This window comes from Pseudorasbora parva, chromosome 2, assembly GCF_024679245.1.
Source record: "Pseudorasbora parva isolate DD20220531a chromosome 2, ASM2467924v1, whole genome shotgun sequence".
Lineage (NCBI taxonomy): Eukaryota > Metazoa > Chordata > Actinopteri > Cypriniformes > Gobionidae > Pseudorasbora > Pseudorasbora parva.
The window spans coordinates 17,190,330-17,208,439 of record NC_090173.1 but is presented as its reverse complement, the minus strand read 5'-3'; the positions used below and the strand labels follow the sequence as shown (position 1 = coordinate 17,208,439).

Here is an 18,110-nt window from a genome sequence, read left to right as displayed (position 1 = left end):
CCTTGTGAGGTTCAGAAGGCATCCAATAGCTATAATATGTGACATTGAAAAAATGTTCCACCAGTTTCATGTCCAAGAAAATGACCGTGATTACCTGCGCTTCTTATGGTGGAAAGACGGAGACACAAATTCAGCGCTTCAAGATTACCGAATGAAAGTGCATCTTTTCAGTGCAGTGTCTTTGCCTGGTTGCGCAAACTATGGACTACGATATCTAGCCAGTGAGCATAGCCAATCACACTCATTAGCTGCTCAGTTCATCGCAAGAGACTTTTACGTGGGCGATGGAGTCGCAAGTGTAGAGACAGTGGAAATCGCCATTCAGCTGGCAAAAGAGACACGGGAGCTGTGTGCAAAAGGCGGTCTTCGACTTCACAAGTTTATATCAAATGACAACGCGGTTCTGCAAAGCATACCAGCATCAGAACGTGCTGTAAACTTTGAAACAAAAGATCTTACCTTCAATGACATGCCAATTGAGAGAGCTCTGGGAATTCACTGGAACATACAGAGTGATAGCTTCAAATTCCATATTCCACTAAGTGGTCAACCCACAACACGTCGTGGCATATTGTCAACTGTTGCCTCCATATATGATCCTTTGCGCTTTGTAGCTCCCTATGTTCTCAATGGTAAGAGGATCCTTCAAGAGATGTGTCGACAGGGTACAGGCTGGGATGATCCACTTTCCCCTGCACTTAGCCCCCTGTGGGAGAGATGGCAGAATGACTTCATCAATCTGGAAAGGGTGAACATACCACGATGTTACGCACCTGCTGATTTTGGTAAGATCGTGAAAACAGAAATACATAATTTCTCTGATGCAAGCACCTGTGGTTATGGTCAGTGTTCTTACCTGAGAATGATGAATGAGAAGGATGAGATTCATTGTACTTTCCTCATTGGCAAAACCCGGGTCACTCCTGTAAAGATTACTACGATACCGAGATTAGAATTGACAGCAGCTGTGGTATCAGTCAAAATGAGCAATTTGCTCAGAGAAGAGCTTGACCTCACCAATGCCAATGAATTTTTTTGGACTGACTCAAAGGTTGTCTTGGGTTACATAAATAATGATGCCCGCCGCTTTCATACATTTGTAGCCAATAGAGTCCAAAAAATACACCAAAACGCAGCACCCAAGCAATGGCTGTACGTCCCAACGGATGAGAACCCAGCAGACAATGCTTCAAGAGGAAGAACAATAAATGAGTTGCTCTCATCCAACTGGTTCTCGGGTCCCTCATTTCTGTGGAAGAAAGAAATGGCGATTTCAAATTTTGTACCGGAACTTCCAGTAGGAGATCCAGAAGTAAGGAAAGTGCAGACATTTCAAACAGAAACCACTGAAAGTAAAGATCTCGTAGACCATTTGTCTAAGTTCTCATCTTGGTCTAATGCTGTCAAAGCCATTGCACGCCTTCTGAGACGGATTAGGAAAGATAAAACTAATTCCCCGGCTTCTGTAAGTGAACAAGAGGATGCAAAATGCTTGATTCTAAAAGGAGTGCAAATGCAAGGATATCAGAAAGAAATGGAGGTCCTGAGTCAAGGAAAACAACTGCCAGGTTATAATAAACTTAATCACGGATGCCTTCATAGATACGGATGGTATGATCAAGGTGGGAGGAAGATTAAGCCACTCATCATGCATTCACAACTTCAAACATCCACTGATCCTTCCTAAAGATCACCATGTGACAAAGTTGATAATTGCACACAGTCATGAAAGTGAAAAGCATCAAGGAAAGGGTTTCACAATCAATGACATCAGATCTTGTGGCTATTGGATACCTGGAATCAACAGAGCAGTCACATCTTACATTCGCACCTGTGTAACGTGTAGAAGGCTGAGAAAATCTGTTGAAGGCCAGCGGATGAGTGATCTCCCCACAGAACGCGTAGAGCCTTCCCCACCGTTTGTGTATTGCGGTATGGATTGCTTTGGTCCTTTCATGACTAAAGAAGGAAGAAAACAGCACAAAAGGTATGGCCTGCTTTTAACTTGCTTTTGTTCAAGAGCCATTCACATAGAAATGTTAGAAGATATGTCGACAGATGCGTTCATCAACAGTCTACGATGCTTTATTCCTATTCGAGGTACAGTACGACAGATCAGATGCGATCAAGGTAGCAATTTTGTGGGCGCAAAGAACGAACTGAACTCCGCATTACAGCAGCTTGATCCTGAAAGGCTCACCGCGTTTCTTGCAGATAAGCAGTGTGATTTTGTTATGAATGCCCCTCATTCCAGTCATGCAGGTTGTGTATGGGAGCGCCAAATCAAAACTGTAAGGAGTGTTCTTAATGCTACAGTCTCCCTCTCATCAGGCAGGCTCAATGATGCTTCACTGCGCACTTTGTTTTATGAAGCCATGGCAATAGTCAACAGTTGCCCCCTTTCAGTGGACAACCTAAACGATCCCAAGAGCTTAGAACCACTCACACCGAATCATCTGATCACCATGAAAGCCACTACAGCCCTATCACCACCCGGAAAGTTCATAAGAGAAGACGTCTATGGGAAAAAGAGATGGAGACGGATACAGTATCTTACTGAACAGTTTTGGAGTAGATGGAAAAAATAGTATCTACACAACATAGCTACTAGACAATGCTGGCATGCTCCAAAAAGGAACTTTCAAATTGGTGATGTGGTCATGGATACGGATGAGACCCTTCCAAGAAATGAGTGGAGACTAGGACGGATCATAAGCCCCGTTTCCACCACAGGAACTTTACCCAGGAACCAAGAACTTTGGGTGGTACTTGGTGTGTTTAGACCGCAGGAACCAGGGTCTAAATGAAGTTCCGGGTAAATATTTCCCCCTCCAAACGGCCCTGCTCGCGAGGTAGTACTTTTTCAAAGTTCAGGAACTTTCGAGGGCGGGACTTGGGCGCTGAACATGCTGATTGGTTGAGCTCAGGCAGCATTTTATTTCAACTCGGCATTTTTAAAAGTCTTTTGCGAGGTTCGGTCTACGTTCAGTAATAATCAGTCTTACACGCCGCGCTCATGTTGACAAGAGAGGAAAGCTCATTTTTCTGAGGGGTTAACTTTTTATTTCGTAAGTTATGAAGATAATGTTGGAGTAATGACACAGCGTATATTGCCCCAGGCAGTTTTTACTTTAACTGCGCCTGACAGAAGAATTTTTTTTTTTCTCAGATGATTATTTAAACAAATAAATAGCTTATAATATAATACTGTATTAGTCCTGGTGGCCGTTAAGAGTTGCTCTGGCTTCAGTTAACACATAGCTGCTGGAGAAAACAGCGTTGACATTTTTGATGTGGCAGACAAACTGCTTATGTGACAAAATGATTGCGATTGAAAGTCATCACATGTAAACACCAGATCGGTTTAGATAACGTCTCATGTAAACAGTCCACTAAATCTTTCAATCGGTACACACAAAAATGATTACTGTCCGTTAGGGCTGTCATTTTTGAAAAAAATCTAATTGAACGGAATTAAAATATCAAGCAATGCATTCGAATATATTCAATTATCTACAACGCCGTCATCTCCAGTAGCTGGAATGTGTTTACGGATGCCATAGCAACTCTAAACGGCCACCAGGACTTACGGTTTTATAAAAGCTATTCATTTGTTGTAAAGTGTAATAATCATCTCAGAAAAAATTAATTCTAATGTCAGGCGCAGTTGAAGTAGTTAATGATTGTTTGCTTACATAGGCTTAGGGACAGTGTCATTATGCCAACATTATCTTCATAACTTCTTATGAAATAAAACGTTTATCCCTCAGAAAAATGTAATTTCCTCTCTTGTCATGCTTGGTGCATGAGCGTGACCTGGCTCTTCAGTGGTGAAGGCACGCGCTGTGTACCTCACATAAGGACGCACACTCAAAAGTAATCCGGTCAGGTCATTTACATTGTGAAATGTTTAGTTTGATCGATTCATGAAAAGGTTTATCCACCCATTGTCAGGGAACTCAGAAATAGGAGGACTCAAATGCTGAGATGATCGTGAGGAAAAAAGTTTATTAGGGAACTGAAGGACGGAACATAAGCAGTCTCAGTGTGACAGAACAAAAGCTGGGTTCTCTCTGATGGTGGTTCCCGTGTGCACAGCACAATAATAAGCAAGCGTGCAGGAAGAGGAGGCAGGTCGTAGCACCAAAAGACAAGCCCTGGCTCAGCAAGTGACTCAATCTTGCTACTAACTCCTCGTCTCAAGGTTCCTGAACACAAAAGTCAGCAGGTAATCACAGAACACGAGACGTTCACACGACATAGCATATGATCAACTGACAACAAGAGGTAGACACAGCTGGGCATATAAAGGGTAGAGGGAACGAGTGACAGGTGTGGGAGATCAGCTCGTGATCAGCTCATTATCCAATCACGAGCTGCAGAGAAATGACAGGACAGGACAAACAACAGGAAGAGCCAGTGTCACACCCTGAACCTGTGACACCCATCTCAAAACGATTAAGTTACAATTTCATTCAGTTTGGGCATTTTTATTACGATTGAGGTGTTTATATGGAGCATTTTCCTTCAGATTGGACTTTTAAACTGATTACAGTGCTCCATGTAAACGCACCGACAGTAAAAAAAATTGCGCTACATGGCACTTTAAAAACCGGATAGTTTATTTATAGTTCGATTACAGATATTTCACGTCATCTTCGAATGCATATTCGAATAACGAATAAAAAGTGACAGCCCTTGTCCGTCACTGGCTTGGAGGAACAGTCGCTCGCGTGCAGTCCTACATCACCAGACTAATTTGCCTAATCTTCTCGGAACTTTATCGCATTCGAAACGCAGACAGCTGCAGGTCTGGGGGGGAGAAAAGTTCCTGTAAAAAAGTTCCTGGTACAAATTGTTCCAGGTAATTTTGGTGGAAACGGGGCTATAGACACTGTTACCAGCCAAGATGGACTTGTAAGGAAAGTTACAATAGCACTTGGTGACAAAAAGCTAAACAGGTCTCTAAGGTAGAGAGACCAGCTCAGAAGTTGGTCTTATTATTAGAAGCTGAGTAAACAAATCTTTAAAAGGACTTTACATACACAAGGGTTAGTATTTAATTGAAAATTATGCATGTTTGAAAAACATTGATAATTTAATGGGAGTGTAACAGACTACATTGTGATGTATTTTATAATTTGTTTTGTGTACATTTTTGACATTTCTGTATGTTTAAATAGGCTTAAGGTCTGCCTTTTATGTCTTAATAAGTAAGGACTTTTATTATGACGGGTGGGGCAGTCTACTGTGCGCCACGGAAAAGAGAGTTAGAGCACGGGGTTCATCGTTTCAGCATTCAGTGGGTTTAAGTAGATTTAAAGTTTACAGTTTGTCCCCCCCCCCCCCCCCCCCCGAAAAGGCATAAGGTGTTTATGTGCTTGTTTATTGTCATCTGTAATTAGTATTTTGCTGTATTATGTTAATGGTAATGCTATGGAGAGAGAGTTTATGTACGAGGTGTTAATGCGCACTTTTTTGCTTTTTGTTCAGCTTTTACAGTGATTTTTTGGAGATAAACGGTTTCAATAAACTCCATGAAACATCAGTAAAGTCTGGCCATCATTCGGACGGGGTCCGCTACAGTTCGTATACAAAAGAAACTAAAATTAAACAAGCAGAAATGTGCGCAAACTGGAAAGTCGAGACCACGGAGCTCCTTACTACCCGCGCTGAAGCTGAGATCGCTCGCCATTATACGTCACATCCGGATGTCACGTGTCAACTCGACCCGGGACCGTTACGGTTTGTGTGTGAAAGCGCACATATTACGGTATTTCGCGGGCAGTGTGAATGGACCAAATCTAGCAGCCTGGGAACAAATGCCATATCGCATTATCTGTGTATTTGCCGGAATCGCAGTGTGAAAGGGGCTCTAGAAGCACGCAAACGCAACTCGGCCGTCATCATTATGGCCCCGCCCACCGACTCTATAGACGATGTAACAATGAAAATTAAATGTTTATCCCCTAGTGAAAAAATTATGCTAAGTATACTTGCGGCCAGACTCATTTTCAGTATACTTGAAGTGTGCTATTTTGACACGACTAATTTTGTACTAAGTATATTTAAGTTGTAATTAAATTGTGTTAAAGCATAACTTTAAGTGTGTTTAGTGTACTTTTGAGTGCTAAATTGGAACAACATTAAGTATACTTAGTACACTTTAAGTATAGTGACTAATTACATGCTTAGTGATATTAAATGTGCTTTATTTGTATTATAAGTATATTTGTGTTAAGTATATTTTATTTTTACTATAAGTATACTTTATTTGTGTTTTAAGTAAATTACAAATTAATTACCAGTATCTTCAGAACACACAAGCAATATACTATGAACATAATATATATTTTATTTACCTTGACTTATTCAAATGACTAAAAATAGTAGTACATTTTGTAGTCAATAACAATACAATGTGTTATTACTTAGCTATACATTGTACAATATACTTTGAATTACATAAAGTCACACAATACAGTATTTTAAATGTGCTACATTACATTTTAATGAACTACATACTGACTTTCTCAATGTTGAATGCATTTGTTTTCAAGGACATTACAATAAATTAAATCAAATCTAACGCACATAACTGATGAAAAGGCATTTAATTAAACAAGCCCAACGATTTTTATAAATGGTTTCAGCAAAGCTAAACAAAATTAACTTATGTTTTTCATTAAATTAACACTGGAAGATGTTACACTTGTCTCTGATGACCGCTTACACAAGATTGACATGAGATTGACTGAAACTGAGTGTCCCCCAACACACACAGGTTATTTCAGTGGCAGAAGTTCAGCTGTATAAATTGAATAAAGAAAAATAATATAAGAGACTGTAAAATCTCACAGTTACTGCTTTATCATGCATTATGGGTAAAATCAATCTGCTCTGAAACATCAACACAGTTTCACTGACGATCCTAAAGAATAAACATTAAACCCCGGATAGAGTGTCTGAGTGAATGTGGTCTGGACTGTGTGGATGAGGCTCATTGTGTCTCCAGAGACGCTGTAGAAGGACAGCGTTCCTGCACTGGGATCCACATACACTCCTATTCTACCACCGATGGGCTTTCCAGGGAGAACAGTGTGTGTGTTATTGTGTCTGAATGTGTAACTGGAGGAAGAGCAGTCAAAACTCCAGGACTGATCATTATGTCCAAACACACACTCAAGACCCCGTCCCTTCCTGCTGATGCTCTTGTATGACACTGATATATACACATTATTCCCACTCCACTCAGTCTCCCAGTAACAGCGTCCACACACACTCTCTCTACACAACACCTGATTATAATAATCAAATCTGTCTGGATGATCAGGATACGGCTGATCTGTGTTAGTGTAAGTAATCTCTCTGTTCCTCTCAGACAGACGGAGGTGTTTATGCACTGTGTTCAGATCCAGAGTCAGCGGACGTGAATCTGATGAAAAGAAAACACACCAGAATCAGGAATTATGAATCTGTCTGATCATTAATTTACATGATCAGTTATGAAACTCTTATCATGATTTGTTTCACCTTCTCCAGGAAGAACATGAACACATTCAGTGAGATTCTCTGCTTGTTTTCTCAGTGACTTACATTGTAGGAAGTCGTTCCTGGTCTTAGGATTGATGTTGGTGAACGTGACTGTGGAAATATAAACAGACATGAACAGTGTGAATAGAAATGACAAGATAAAATACATTCATTTCTGAGATATTTCTAATATTTCTAATGTGATGCTCTATGATATTAGATGATGAAGGACTCATTTCTGAGAGCAGATGAATCTCCAGGAGCCTCATTTATAAAACACAGGTATCGGATTGATCATATATTCCATGGACTTCATCCTACATCAGATATATACATAAACCAGGATGATGAGAGTCCTTCTTCTGAACCATCAAGTGATATTTGTGTCCGCAAGAACTGTGATTTATAAAGTGTGCATTTAATAACTTTTTGTGCAAATAGATGTTTTATAAATAACAGGAACATTTCAGAAACTGTTGTGTCTTTATAAAGGAGGCGCAGGACTTCACCTCTGTATGAGATCTTCTTGATCTCCTCTTTGCAGAAATCCTCCAGACTGTCTCTCAGCTGATGGACAGATTTTGTAATTTCATCAAAAGAGGAGAGAGAACTGAAGGGATCGTCGGGTTCGTCTGTAGTTTCAGGAGGAGCTGAAAGAGACTGGGAACTCTACAGAAAACAGAAATCAAAACTCATCAGCTCTGAACTTCAGCCAATAACCTGCTCTATATCAGATCTGAGCAGCTCTTGATTATTTTAATTAAATTAACATATTATCATTTAAATTTATATTCAATGTAATAAGCTAATATTTAGAGTGCTTTTGGCCCATAGGATTTAAGGATATTTGAATGTAATTTCATAATTATATCTATTCTCTTTGAAATATGGTTAAAGTTACTGCTGGATGAACTGACAAGAATGTATGATAATATATATATATATATATATATATATATATATATATATATATATATATATATATATATATATATATATATATATATATATATATATATATATATATATATATATATATATATATATATATATAATGTAATTTCTATTGAAACTTGTCAGTGATGCATTTATTAGCATAATTATTAAAGGGGGGGTGAAATGCTGTTTCATGCATACTGATCTTTTTAGACTGCTAAAGACTTGGATTCCAATACTAAACATAGACAAAGTTTCAAAAGTTAAGGTGGACGTTTGATGGGAGTATTTCTTTGTCAAAAATACTACTTCCGGTTAGTCATAAGTTTTGGCAAGTTTTTTGAGATCATGCGTCCCCTTTGACGTTAATGGGGGCGGAATTTCCTTGTATGGGCCTTACGGACAATTCTACCGGAAGCGCGTGAGAGAGAGCGAGGGAGAGAGCAAAAGTAACAGGCTACGCCCATCAAAGCGCTGGCTTGTAGGATGCTGGACAGGTGATGTGCACATAACAATGTCACCAAAAAAGTGCGTTTTTGGTTGCCAGACCAAGACAGTCCTGCACAGATTCCCCAAAACCCCGCGTTAAGGCAACAGTGGATGTAATTTGCTTTTCCGGATCAGCAACTGAGTTGCGCGAATGTTTATATCTGTTCGCTGCATTTCGGTTCCGACTGTTTCATAAACAAGGCCCAGCTCGACGCCGGATTTTCCAGATCGCCTAATGCTGAAGGATGGAGCAGTCCCAACGTTAGAACCGCGGGCGGTGAGTGAGACTGCTTCAAATGTCTGTGTTTTTTTTAGTCCGCTTACTGTCTACACAAACCACGCGTAAACACACAAACACACGTGCACAACTGCACTTCCCACATGTACACCTTCAAAGACAAAAATACGACGATATAATTCAAGTATAAATATGTAAATAACACAAGCCGCTAAGCATATTATATAGTTAGTGTATAACTTGTACCACATAGAGACGTCCTGCTCTAGTCGTTTTTGCTGCTGCTCCTGTTCAACTGCAGCCTCTGGGTCGGATTCCGGATCATAGATGTATGGCTGTATCTGATTAAAAGCCATATTTTTATTTTGAATAAAGTTTTTTTCCCGCTGTTGACACAGCTTTACGACGCACTCGACTCAACATAGCAGCAGCGAGCACACGTCATTATTTAGCTCCGCACACGACACGCCCCTTTCAGCGCATCTTTCTTATATAATTATTAAAAAAATAAAGACTTTTCGGAGATATGCAGGATGCAATGCTACTCTATAGGTACTCAAGATTGACATGACACTGACTGAAACTGAGTGTTTCACCCCCCCTTTAAATAAAATAAAATAGTGACATTAGTAAAAACAATTTGCAATGAATACATTAAAATATATTAAAGCTACACTGTGTGATATTTTCCCTCATCTAGTGGTGCAAAGGTATATGACCATCCAGTGAATAATAGTTTCTGTTCCCCTCAATTCCGATTTCGTTTTAACTCCTACGGTGGCCAATTTAGTCCAAGATTAAAATGGCAACCCCCCTCTTCACATTCGACATCAACGCGAAGGTTGAGTCCCTCTTTGGCTAATGAACTTTCAAGCAAGATGGAGGAGTTGGGTATAAAAGGAGGTCGGAGCCAGCTGCAAATGGGTGGGTCACCAGCAAGTGGGTGGAGCTTTAGCCACAAGTGGGCTGTACAAACTTCCACAGGATTTTGATTGGTTTATTGAGTAACCTGTGTATAGTAATTGGTTGGTGGCGGTAATGTAAGTCTTGTTGCGATCCATCAGAAAACCAAGAAAGAAGAAAACACTTTCACGTGTTCATCATCGTTAATTTGAAGGGGTAAGCTTGTTGTTAATTTTTTTTTTAGTTTAGTAAAAATGCATTATACGTTGTGAAAAAGTACATATAATGGTTGGTACACTGTTTTTACTCTTTAAAAAGAATAAGGGTAAAGTGCATCCAAATTATTTCTGTAGTTTTATTAGTAGCACACACAAATTACAAAATCTGTAACATCCATTTCTAAAATTTGCTCTCGATCATGGATTTTGAAGACCATAAGAAGGTATTATGGAGTGTTTATGGCGGTATTAAGCAGTGTAATGTTTGTGATTTTGTAGTTAATTCGATTTTTTTGTATTGACTAGTCTTTACTGTAATTTGTGATCAATTTAATGCATCCTTGTATTCAATTAATTATGATATTGTACTGCTAACAATTAATTAAATAATTAATTAAAAAGTAATGGATAATTGTATCTTTTTTTATTCTAATCCAATTTCAGAAGAAGAATACTCTGCACTTCTCCCTGAAACCTGTAGCAATACAAAAATACACTATGCTGGGTTTCTAATTTTGCTCAGCTAACTTTTAATTACTTAATTTTTACTAGATACAATTTTAGCAAGGTATGCATAATCAATTTTAATAATGACTTAAAATGTGTATAATATTACTTGAACCCAGTTGCTAAAGAACATATTGCTTGAAGTTGTTCTTGAAGAAGGAGATGCTGCCTACAAGCCCGGCATTGGTTTGCTCTAGATTCAGAGACATAGTTGGGGGATAAAAACTGAAAAATCAGGCACACTTCTTATGGCTAGAAATGAAATATTGACATTAAAAAATAAAACCCATAACAAGAACAACATTGATAATGTTAAATGTTATGTTACTTTTTTTTAAATATTTTAAAAATATTTTTCCCTCTGGTGTTGCATGTTGGAAAAATACATCTTCACACTACAAACAACTCTTAATGGAAAATGTAGGATCTCCAGTTATGAGTGCCATTTTGAGTACAAATGTTGAACACTTGGTACATTTAGTGTAAATTGGTGATGAATAAACTAGTTGTTAGTCTAGGTGTGGCATTTAAAAGAAATACTGAAAATAGTAATAAAGTCTAATTTATGTCATCCCTTGGAGTTCTAGACACCATTCACTTGCATGGCATGGACCTACAGAGCTGAGAAATTATTCTTAATGTTTGTAATTGTTCAATGTCAACATAAACCCTAGTGCTTATTACGCTTCTTGTGTCTCCACCAGGTTATGCTGGGAAGGGAAAGCGAGGCGAGCTCCATGTGCCTCCAAAAAGAATCAAACGGTTAATGAATCAGTGAATCGATCAATGATTCGGGTCGCCAATGTCACGCGATTTCAGCAGTTTGGCGGTTTGACGCGAACCGAACTGCTGAAATCGCGTGACATTGGCGACACGAATCATTGATCGATTGACTGATTCATTAACCGTATGATTCTTTTTGGAGGCACATGGAGGAGAAGACAATGCTGAATAAAATCGTAGTTTTTGATATTTTTGGACCAAAATGTATTTTCGATGCTTCAAGAGACTCTAATCAACCAACTGATGTCACATATGGACTACTTTGATTATGTTTTTATTAGCTTTCTGGACATTGACAGTAAAGTGTGCATTGACTGCATATGCCCTGGGACTAAAATATAAAATATCTTAAACTGTGTTCCGTCATTAATAACATCAATTTTATTTTTGGGTGAACTAACCCTTTAAGGCCCAATACGTCACAATGTTTCTGTCGTAGCAGATCTTGGTCAAGTCCACTATGATCCTTTTCTTCTAGATCTCTGTTACCTGCAGGAAATGAATGTGATGTTGTGTGTGTGAAAGCTGCTCCAGCTCAGCGTCTCTCCTCCTCAGATCATTGATCTCCTGCTCCAGTCGCTCCAGTTCTCCTTCAGCTCGACTCACTGCAGTCTTTTCCTGATCTCTGATCAGCTGTGTAACCTCAGAGCGGCTTCTCTCAATAGACCTGATGAGCTCAGAGAAGATCTTCTCACTGTCCTCCACTGCTGTCTGTGCTGAGCGCTGTTAGGACACACACCACAATCACACAGTGGCTTCAGCGGGACTGACAGAGACAAACTGAGACGTCTCAAACTTCTCTTCTCCTCCAGACTCACCTTATGAGACTCCACAGCTTCTCTCAGCTGCTGAAGATCTTTCTGTCTCTGCTGGATTCTCTGACGGATCTTCATCTGCGTCTCCGTCAGCTGTTTCTGGAGGACAAACCAATAACAGGAAATTACAACTACTATCACACTGAAATTAAAGCTACATGACTCCAGATTTGGTGGAGGCTTAAAGACCTTGAATGGTAAGTTTATACTGTAGGTTCAAACCACAGATTCATAGTTTCCAGAAATGACACTATGAATGGATATGAAACTGAAATGTCAGCAGTATTTCATCAGTGCCTAGTTTTATATGAATACTTCACCCTAAAGTTTTAATTCTGTTATTTACTTGCCCTCCTTTCGTTTCAATCCTTTATGCCTTTGGATGTTATATCATATAATTATGTTATTGTGTCACACAGTGCTAGCAGGCAGACAGACAAAGTTTAATGTCAAGAAGAATCTAAGCGAGGTAAACAGGCTATGCACCACACAACTTAAAGGTCCCGTTCTTCCTGATTCCATATTTCAAACTTTAGTTAGTGTGTAATTTTGCTGTTAGAGCATAAATAATACCTGTAAAATTATAAAGCTCAAAGTTCAATGCCAAGCGAGATATTTTATTTAACAGAAGTTCCCTTTCAAAGCCTACAGCGAACGGCCGGTTTGGACTACAGCAGGAAGTGCAGGGATGTAACGACATCACTAGAACCGTTTGTTGACTAACCCTCCGCCCACAAGAACACGCAAAAAAGTGGGCGTGGTCTTGTTGCTCTCCCACGTGGAGAAGAGCGCGCATTCAGTGCTTCCATCTCCCCGTTATGGTAAGAGGCGGGACCTTTCCGGGCAAAGTGCGCTAAGCTGTTGTCCAGTCACAACACGGGAAGCGCTGGCCCAATCAGAACTCGTTACGTGTTTCTGAAGGAGGGACTTCATAGAACAAGGAAATCATCAGGCCGTTTTTAGGACAGAGGAAACAGCGCTCTACAGATAAGTCAATTGTGTGAAAAATACTATGTTTTAAATACTGTGTTTAAAAATACTGTGCGAAACATGAACTCATGTTATATTGCACACTGTAAACATAATCAAAGCTTCGAAAACACGCGAAGAACGGGACCTTTAATGTGAACATGGCCAAAGAGAGAATGAATGTGAGGGTAGAACTTATATAGCAAACACAAATGAGACTATGTCATGAAACACAGCTGAACAGAATAAACTCATAATGACGTGACCATGGAAGACATGTGACTAATGAAAACAAACGGAAAGTCTATGACCTAAATTAAACATTACTGTGACATTACGCCCCCTCCAAAAAGGCGCAGCCTTGCGCCGCAACAGTAGACAAGGTAGGGAAGGTGGGAGCTCTGGAGGTGGGCGAGGATGTGGTGAAGGGATGGTGACAGGAGATGGCGATGATGGGAACAGCCAGATGGCACAGACCCAGAGCCTTACCAGTGCCGACAGCTCATGATGGAGTCTTTAGAGGGAGGAGCCAAATTGGTATGGAGGCTGACGACAACTGGGGGGTGATTGACAGAGACGAGGCCGATGGATCCACAGGCACCGACGGAGAGCCGATGGGATCGAGCGGCATAGACCTAGTTGGAGACCTAGGGCGATGCCACAGTAACACTCATCCGAGGTGAATCCATACTACAGAGGCAATGCCGAAGGGAAGGAGGAACCTGCTGCAGCCGTAGAGGTAAAGGGATAGAGTGCAATGAAGGGGCTGTGGTGGTGACGACTGACCAAGGGGGAGACGGCAGGATGAGGGAGCCCAGTGGACCTGAATGTGGTAGGGGCCAATACAGAGCTGACCAGTCAACAGGTTGAGATGGAGAGGAGAGATCCGAGGCCGGAGGCGGAGCTACAGGATCCTCAGCCACTGACACTGCTGGTAGTAACAAGACCTGCGGCTCGGAGTCAAAGCAGGGCTTCCATGGAGACGGTGCATGGCTGTACACATCCAGCAGCAGTGGGGCTGGAAGACTGGCTGACCTTCACGGTGATGACGGCAACAGAAATCTTGACAGACTAACGGTAGGTATAGCATAGTCCATGTAGGTCAATGAAAATAAGTTTGAGTTAAGTTTTATTTTTTTCTTATTAAAAATAAAAAACAAAAATAATTACATGTACATAAGTATATACAGCTTTTGCCCCAACACTCCAAATTGAGCTCAGGTGCATCCTGTTTCCACTGATCATCCTTGAGATATTTCTACAACTTTCTTGGAGTCCACCTGTGGTAAATTTAGTTGATTGGACATGATTTGGAAAGGCACACATATGTCTATATAAGATCCTACAGTTAACAGTGCATGTCAGAGCACAAACCAAGCCATGAAGTCCAAGGATTTGTCTGTAGACCTCCTAGACTGGGAGACAGACTGGGAGATATAGATATAGAGGCACAGATCTGGGGAAGGGTACAGAAATATATCTGCAGCATTGAAGGTCCCAGTGAGCCTAGTGGCCTTCATCGTCTCTAAATGGAAGAAGTTTGGAACCACCAGGACTCTTCCTAGAGTTGGGCCCCCGGCCAAACTGAGTGATTGGGGGAGAAGGGCCTTAGTCAGGAAGGTGACCAAAAACCTGATGGTCACTCTGACAGAGTTCCAGCCTTTTGTTGAAAGAGGAGAACCTTCCAGAAGAACAACCATCTCTGCAGCACTCCACCAATCAGGCCTGTATGTTAGAGTGCCCAAACCAAAGACACCTCAATGACTCTCACACTACGAGAAACAAAATTCTCTGGTCTGATGAAACAAAGATTGAACCCTTTGCCTGAATGGCAAGCTTCATGTCTGGAGGAAACCAGGCACTGTTCATAACCTAGGCAATACCATCTCTACAGTGAAGCATGGTGGTGGCAGCATCATGCTGTGGGGATGTTTTTCAGCAGCAGAAACTGCAATACTAGTCAGGATTGAGGGAAAGATGAATGCAGCAATGTAAAGAGACATCCTTGTTGAAAACCTGCTCCAGAGCTCTCTGGACCTCAGACTGGGGTGAAGGTTCATCTTCCAACAGGAAAATGAACCTAAGCACAAAGCCAAGATAACACAGGAGTGGCTACCGGTCAACTCTGTGAATTTCCTTAAGTGGCCCAGTCAGAGCCCAGACCTGAACCAGATTGAACATCTCAGGAGAGATCTGAAAATGAATGTGCATTGACGCTCCCCATCTAATCTGATGGATCTTGCGACGTCCTGCAAAGAAGAATGGGAGAAACTGCCCAACAATAGTTGTGTCAAGCTTGTAGCATTATACTCAAAAAGACTTGAGGCTGTAACGGGTGCCAAAGATACTTCAACAAAGTATTGAGCGACGGCCATGAATACTTATATACAAACACACTTCTTTCACGTTGTCATTATGGTGTATTGTTTGTAGAATTTTGAGGAAAATAATTCATTTAATCCATTTGGAATAAGGCTGCTACTAAACAAATTTGGAAAAAGTGAAGTGCTGTGAATACTTTCGGAATGATAATTCTGAGTTAAATCGAAATATTTAATATTATTAAAATGTATTTTAAAGTAAAACTTTTAAGTAAAATTTTTCATTTGACATTATTACAAAGTGTACTTTATAATAAAAGTGTACTTATGAAACAGTCATGAAAATTCACTCTATTTAAGTGCACTTAAGTGTTCTTTTATTTCATTAATATTATATTATCTTCAAGTACAGTTTTATCCACAATTGAGCACACTTATTTTTCAACCACTAGTTGTTACTTTTATGGTTTTGTCTCCTTTTTGAAACTTGAAGCTTTTGTACCCCTGTTGACTTTCAATGTAGAAACTGAAACAGATGAGACATTCTTTAAAATATCATCTTTTAAATTATTATACAGAATAAAGCAAGTCAAATCTGTTTGGATTGGCATGACGGTGAGTAAATGAAGACAGCACTTTGATTTCTGTGATCAATCGCTTCAGTACATACCTGTTTCTCTGTCCTCTGAGCTGCAGTCGATACAGTGTTGTGGTTTTTATGTTCATATTCCTTACACCACACACAGATGCACTGTTGATCAGTGATACAGAACATCTCTAGCTCTTTATCATGTTTACGGCAGATCAAGTCCTGCAGTCGTCCAGTGGCATCAATCACTTTGTGTGGTTTACGAGAGTGAAATTCCTCATGACGGTCGAAATGAGTTTGACAGAAAGATTCCTGACACACCAGACAGGACTTGACGGCTTTGTATTTTCTTCCAGTGCAGACGTCACACTCCACATCTCCAGCTCCAGCGTAACAGTCAGCAGGAAGTTTAGACTTCTTCAGTTTCTCCACCATTTGAGCCAGAATGGTGTTCTTACCTAAAGCCGGTCTTGGACTGAAGGCCTGTCTGCACTGAGGGCAGCTGTAGACTCTCTTCTCATCCTCCTGATCCCAGCAGTCTGTAATACAGATCTTACAGTAACTGTGTCCACAGGGAATGGCCACTGGATCCTTCAGGAGATCCAGACACACTGGACACGTGAACTCATCCTGAGAAATTCTGGCTTCTGCCATTTCAAATACAGAGAGACACAAACACACAACAGCTCAGCAATATTTCAGTTTCTGTTTCCCTGAACTGAGGAGCTGAAATAGTTCCTGCTTCTGTGTTTGAGTGACGTGTGTAAAACAGGCGTGTCTGTAAAGCAGCTTCCTTGTTCTTGGTCACAGAGAGTCACTTTCCTGCTGTGTTTATGTGAACTTTTAGTGGAGCTCCACAGTCCAACTGAGCACATGACTGACCGAGCAAAGTTGCATTTACAAATGACAAACTTAGAATTCTGAACTCTTGATGATGATTTTCTCCAGACTGGAAAGTGGGGCAGATATCTGGACAGAAGTCAGATTTTGCCTTTAGACTACAGCATTTTTAATGTTTTATTTATTGATCAATTGATTTAATTTGATTTATTTGTATAGCTCTTTTAACAGTGCATATAGTTTCAAAGCATCCTTATACACTCTAAAAAATGCTGGGTTAAAAACAACCCAAGTTGGGTTGAAAATGCACCGACCCAACAATTGGGTTGTTTTAACCCAATGGTTGAGTTGTTCTTACCCAGCAATTGGGTTGTCTTAAGCAACATTTAACCCAACCACTGGGTTAAAACAACTCAACCATTGGGTTAAAACAACTCAATTGTTGGGTCGGTGCATTTTCAACCCAACTTGGGTTGTTTTTAACCCAGCATTTTTTAGAGTGTAGAAAATATATGTCTGTATATTGTGTCAAAGTAATGTCCATGTCAGAATATACAGTTCTAAACTAATACATATCATTCAGTTAGCTAACACATTATGTATTCTGTACAGTTCCAGGTCAAAGATGATGAAGAAGGCAGGATAAGTATTTCCCAAATGCAGCTATAGATTTATTCAACACAAGCAAACAACATGAAACAATATTGGACACTGACCAGAGGAGAAGGAGGAACTTAAATACACAGATGTTAGTGTCCATGGTGACTGATGAGTGGCGGGAAAATAGAACAAAGGCTGCGTCCGAAAACCTAGGCAGCTGACTCGTTGCCTCGCCTTATCAGGCAATGGCTTGTAAGGCAGCGTTTTGTGCACGAAGGGACCTTACAAAACTGATTTCAGACAGACTTCTAAGGCAGTGTAACAGTTTAATGATCTACAGCAAAATAGAGTGAGCTTTGGTGAGAACTA

The 18,110-nt window shown here is 40.3% G+C and overlaps 1 protein-coding gene across 1 annotated transcript; it reads right to left on the bottom strand.

Moving 5' to 3' along the window:
- Positions 1-6,507: 6,507 nt before the first annotated feature.
- On the bottom strand, positions 6,508-17,014 carry LOC137092893 (tripartite motif-containing protein 16-like protein). Its single transcript, XM_067457426.1, has 6 exons — positions 16,383-17,014; positions 12,426-12,521; positions 12,097-12,330; positions 8,043-8,202; positions 7,597-7,644; positions 6,508-7,435 (listed from the first exon to the last, which is right to left on the bottom strand). The coding sequence occupies exons 1-6, from the start codon at positions 16,953-16,955 to the stop codon at positions 6,909-6,911; spliced, it is 1,638 nt and encodes a 545-aa protein (XP_067313527.1). The 5' UTR covers positions 16,956-17,014; the 3' UTR covers positions 6,508-6,908.
- Positions 17,015-18,110: the final 1,096 nt, after the last annotated feature.